This window comes from Chanodichthys erythropterus, chromosome 3 (assembly GCF_024489055.1).
Source record: "Chanodichthys erythropterus isolate Z2021 chromosome 3, ASM2448905v1, whole genome shotgun sequence".
Taxonomy (NCBI): domain Eukaryota; kingdom Metazoa; phylum Chordata; class Actinopteri; order Cypriniformes; family Xenocyprididae; genus Chanodichthys; species Chanodichthys erythropterus.
The window spans coordinates 55,829,735-55,834,408 of NC_090223.1; the positions used below are offsets into that span (position 1 = coordinate 55,829,735).

General features: G+C 39.1%; 1 protein-coding gene across 1 annotated transcript; it reads right to left on the reverse strand.

Moving 5' to 3' along the window:
- Positions 1-1,495: 1,495 nt before the first annotated feature.
- Positions 1,496-4,347, reverse strand: sox8b (SRY-box transcription factor 8b). The gene is given in 4 exon segments (XM_067382862.1): positions 1,496-2,260; positions 2,262-2,928; positions 3,029-3,258; positions 3,802-4,347. Coding segments are annotated over 4 exon segments (1,401 nt in total). The 5' UTR covers positions 4,209-4,347; the 3' UTR covers positions 1,496-2,163.
- Between the last annotated feature and the right edge of the window lie 327 nt (positions 4,348-4,674).

The following is a 4,674-nucleotide window of genomic DNA, read 5'->3' on the forward strand; positions in this document are numbered from 1 at the left end:
TTTAATGCACTTGAGTCACGTCTGCTCTCTCTTAAGAGTTCCTCCTCAAACTATCTGGCCAACACAAGAGGAAATGAGAGTTTAACAGAGAAAAACAAGTCTTCCTAAAGCCACCCACATCCCATCTGCTCATTAATTATCAGTTTTATTATTATCATCACTGTTGTCACGATTATGAGCTGAAGTTTTGCTAATTGCCATACTGGTCATCAGGCTGTATTTCTGTTAAACAGTACAGTATGGAGAAAAAAAATCCACCCGTGTGCATGTAATCATCCATTCACATCCCCCCTAATGACTGTCAGTTTGCCTGCCCTTCCATTTTCTGTCCAATTAATTCTTTTCTTACTTCCCGGAGAAAGAGAGACAATAGAGCCCTCCACTACATAATAGAATAGATCATTAAAATTCAGCAGTTCTTTGCAGTGGCACCGTGCTTCCTCCCTGGACTGCTTGGAATGAATGCCAGACCTCGCTTTGAAATTCTACCCAGCAGACCACATGCAACCCCAGACACTTCTCACCCCCTTCTGTACTCACAGAATTAACTCTGAATCTTCCCCACACCAGAAGATTCTGAGCAGCTGACATGTATTTCCATGATTTTTCCATGTTCACACTGTAAAGTTGAAGTGAATGTGGTACATTTGAGTTTCTGTCCTGACAAACAAGTTCCATGTACTGTATGACTAAAATCAAGTGTGATTAAAGTATGAAATATCTATGTGAAACCTGAATATGATTGACCTCTTTGTATCAACACAACTGACACACAGTTTTATTGGAACGGACAGATGTGTAATTCTCTTAAACCAAATCTTTAAAAAAAATAAAAAATAAAGATGCAGCATTTTGATAACTTTTATGCACTTAGAATCATGCATGTTCACAGATGAGAAAAGCTTGCAAGGAAAAAAAATTTCCTTTCCTATATATTCATTCACATGAAATAAACCACTATAAAATAATTTCAATGCCTAAATGTTCTTTAACCATCCATCCATTTTCCAAACAACTTTATCTATATAGGGTTGCGGTAAACATTGTTTATAATCTTAACTGAAATGTTATCATAATTAGTTATGGTAAGAAAATTACAAAACCTTTTGTTTAATAAAATCATGGCAGCCCCTCTCGACACTGACAGCTGCTGCTTTAGTTGCAGATGTAAGACAAATTGCAGCAGCTGCTAGGAATTATTTCCTAAAGCAAAAAGTATGATTTAATATGTTTTGGTGATGGTATATATATATATATATATATATATATATATATATATATATATATATATATATATATATATATATATATATATAAAACCTCATTATTTAACTAAAATATATTTCAGTACTTTTGGAGTATTGAAAATTGTGATGTTTTCACAAAAAAGGCACTAAAACAAATGAAATGCAATAAAATACCAAATAGTAGCCATCAGCTTAGATAGTCAAAGTTTAGACAGTAATCTTTAAGAGAAAATTTTATTTTTTCCACAAGTATTGCCAGCAATTACTGTTAGACAATGTTAGAATGATGTAGAGTAAACACTGTTTTGTGTGTTTGTGTTTCACAGCCTAAAAAAATGTAATCAAAATGTTCAACTGATTGCTGGTATAATTAAAGAAATTGATTTAATTCAAAACAGTCAATGAGAATAAGCATGTAATATCAATGACTGGTGATGTTAAAAATGCAATTATTAATGAACTTACTGGAAATTAAGAGCTTTTGACATGTTAAAGTGCTCACTAATATTATGCATACATAAAAAGACAAAAATAATTTTCATTGTTAACCATGTATGTCACCCATTATTTTTCAAGGATTTGATTTAATTAGCTGGTGACGGCTGAGCTGAACACAAAACGAGGTTTTGCTGCAGATATCATTCACAGATATTTTTCCCACAGGAATGCTCCCAAAAATAATTATTCAACTAACTATTCAAATAACAATCCAACAATACGGCTGTGTTTCATCATTTCAGCCCTCCACCCTTTCAGCTGTTCAAGAAACTTTTGTAGGTCCTGTAACAGAGGATATCTGCTGGCACAAATTCATCACATTTAGCACCAACAGTCAGTGTTCTGATGTGTGTGAGCAATCAAATGATGTCGAAAAATCAGCAGGCACTTATTTCATAGTTAGTTGGCACAAACCCCCTCAGCTAATGCTGTCCTTCATCATAATAATGGACACCATACAACAACGTGGCTGGGCCTTATGGCCGGGATAACGTGGTGTAAATCGGCTGATCCCAGTTGGTGGTGGGACTGTGGGAGGGCGGAATGGACAAGCTGTTCAGTATGGGGCTTCCGTACGGCCTCCGTGAGGAATGAAAGTATGGGTACTGGTAGAGGCCAGATGGGTAGCTGGTATAGGGGCTGTAATAGCTGGAGCTTTGAAGGTCTGTATAGTCACACTGAGTGCTGGCGAATGAGGCGGCGACTGAGGTGGCGCATGCATGTGGGCTGTAAATGCTGTACTCGGAGTGTGAGGGTGAGTGCTCGCTGTAGTGATTCGGGCTTAACTGCTCAGTTTTAATGTGAGCTCTGTGCTGATTCACTTCACTTGTGCCAGTTGACGAGGATGCCCCGGGCCCTTTGCGACTCCAGGAAACCCCGTGGCTGTAAGATGAAGCGTAAGCACCTCCAGAGCTGGCATTCTGCCCGTGACCGTGCTCTGAGGTCGAAACGGCTCCGGCATGGCCACTGAGAGGCAAGTATTGGTCAAACTCATGCACATCAAAGGTTTCTATGTTGCTGATGACATCTGTGCTGAGCTCAGAAATGTCAACATTGCTAAAGTCGATATTCTGTCGACTACTGTCAAGCAAACGTCTACCTTCATGCTTTGAATCTTGCTTTCCTCCATGATGGAGGTCTGTTTTGGGTGTTGTTGGGGGTGTCGGGGGTCCATGAGGCTGACCTAAGGATAATCACCACAAAATGATGTTTCGGGTTATACATATACATTTATTTTGCATGCATACTATAAATTTGCTTCACATGAAGAGTGTGTATCTCACCTGTATGATCAGAGATGTGATCCGAGGAACTTGCCAATCGCCCCATTCCAGGTTCGGCTTTATACATGTGATGGGTTAGGTCAACGCCACCATCAGACTCACTCTGACCTGGCTTCACACTCTTTCGTCGCCTCGGCTGGTATTTATAATCCGGATGATCTTTCTTGTGCTGAACTCTCAATCTTTCGGCTTCTTCCACAAACGGTCTCTTTTCATTCTCCGTCAGCAGTCTGTTGAGTGACACAATTATCAATCATAATTAACTTTCCGTCACTCAGAGTGTTATTTATCAATGCTTTCAGGAATCGACTAGAGAGGGGAATGGGATCAATTCGGGACTTGAACTCGGGTAGCCTGAAATGCTGTATGTTGAAGCGCTGCTCACAAGGATACAGTTCTGACAACATTTAGTATTTACACACAAAATCTGTATTACTGAAGTAGAAAACACACCTTTCAGAAAGTTTAAACATTACTTAATCTTATGTCTTAAGTAAATATGTAATAATAATAATGCACTATAATAAAAAAGCTCTGACTTAGAGAGTATACTCAGTGTAAATATAATATATAAAAACTCTGCTTTACTGATGGTTTACATCCAGAGCTTTACATTTTTCAAGGGTTAATAATACAAGGGTGTTTCCTCCATATACATTATTTTATTATTTTAAATATTTATTTATTTATGCCAGTTTTTTTTTTTTTTTCTGGAAGTAATATTAAAATGAAACACATCTAATAAAACTATTATCAAAGTAAGCAGCTCTTACCTCCAGAGTTTCCCGAGGGTTTTGCTGAGCTCGGCGTTGTGTAGGTGCGGATACTGATCCGCCAGTTTCCTGCGTGCGGCTTGAGCCCAAACCATGAACGCGTTCATGGGTCTCTTCACGTGTGGTTTGTTCTTGAGCGCGCCGCTGCCTCGCGCTGGCATGGGTACTAAAGACCAGTCATAACCCTTCAGAACCTGCGACACCGCGTCTCTGATACACGCCGGGAATCTGTCATCCTCATCCTCCAGTTTTTTACCCATTCTCGTTATCATGAGTGAAGGGTGGCTAGTAGATCCAGCGGGAGATGAAGGTGCGTCAGAGTCCGACTCTTCCTGAGACATCGAGCTGGATGAACCGGCCGGGCTACAGGGCGGCTCTGCGCTGGACTTATCCTGCTCCTCTGTCATTATCTCACTTCTGATGCTCAAATCCAACTTCTTTAGTATTTTTCCTAGTTCCAGAAAGTTTCAGACACTGTTACAGTCCATCCAAGAAGATACAAGCACAATGATAGAGCTCATCACTGTTAATCTGACTTTGAAGCTCCTTTACGCCAGGACTATGTCACTCCTCCTGCCACCTCTCGTTGGTGGACTGTGTGGCCACAATCAATTCCGATTGGTTAACCACATTTCACAATGAGGTAATTTGATACGTTTCACTCAAATAAATACATTTATTTCCTTCTACATTTTCATTACCAGCAACTTTGCAAAACATTTGAAAACAAAATTGTACGAACAGTGGGTAAACAGGTTGTGAGATATATTTGAAAATGTAAGATATATAAATAGGTCCACGTTTATTTGTTTAGGTTTAACTGTGTTAGTATTCACTTACATGTTTGGCATTAAAATGTAAATTCATTAAAAG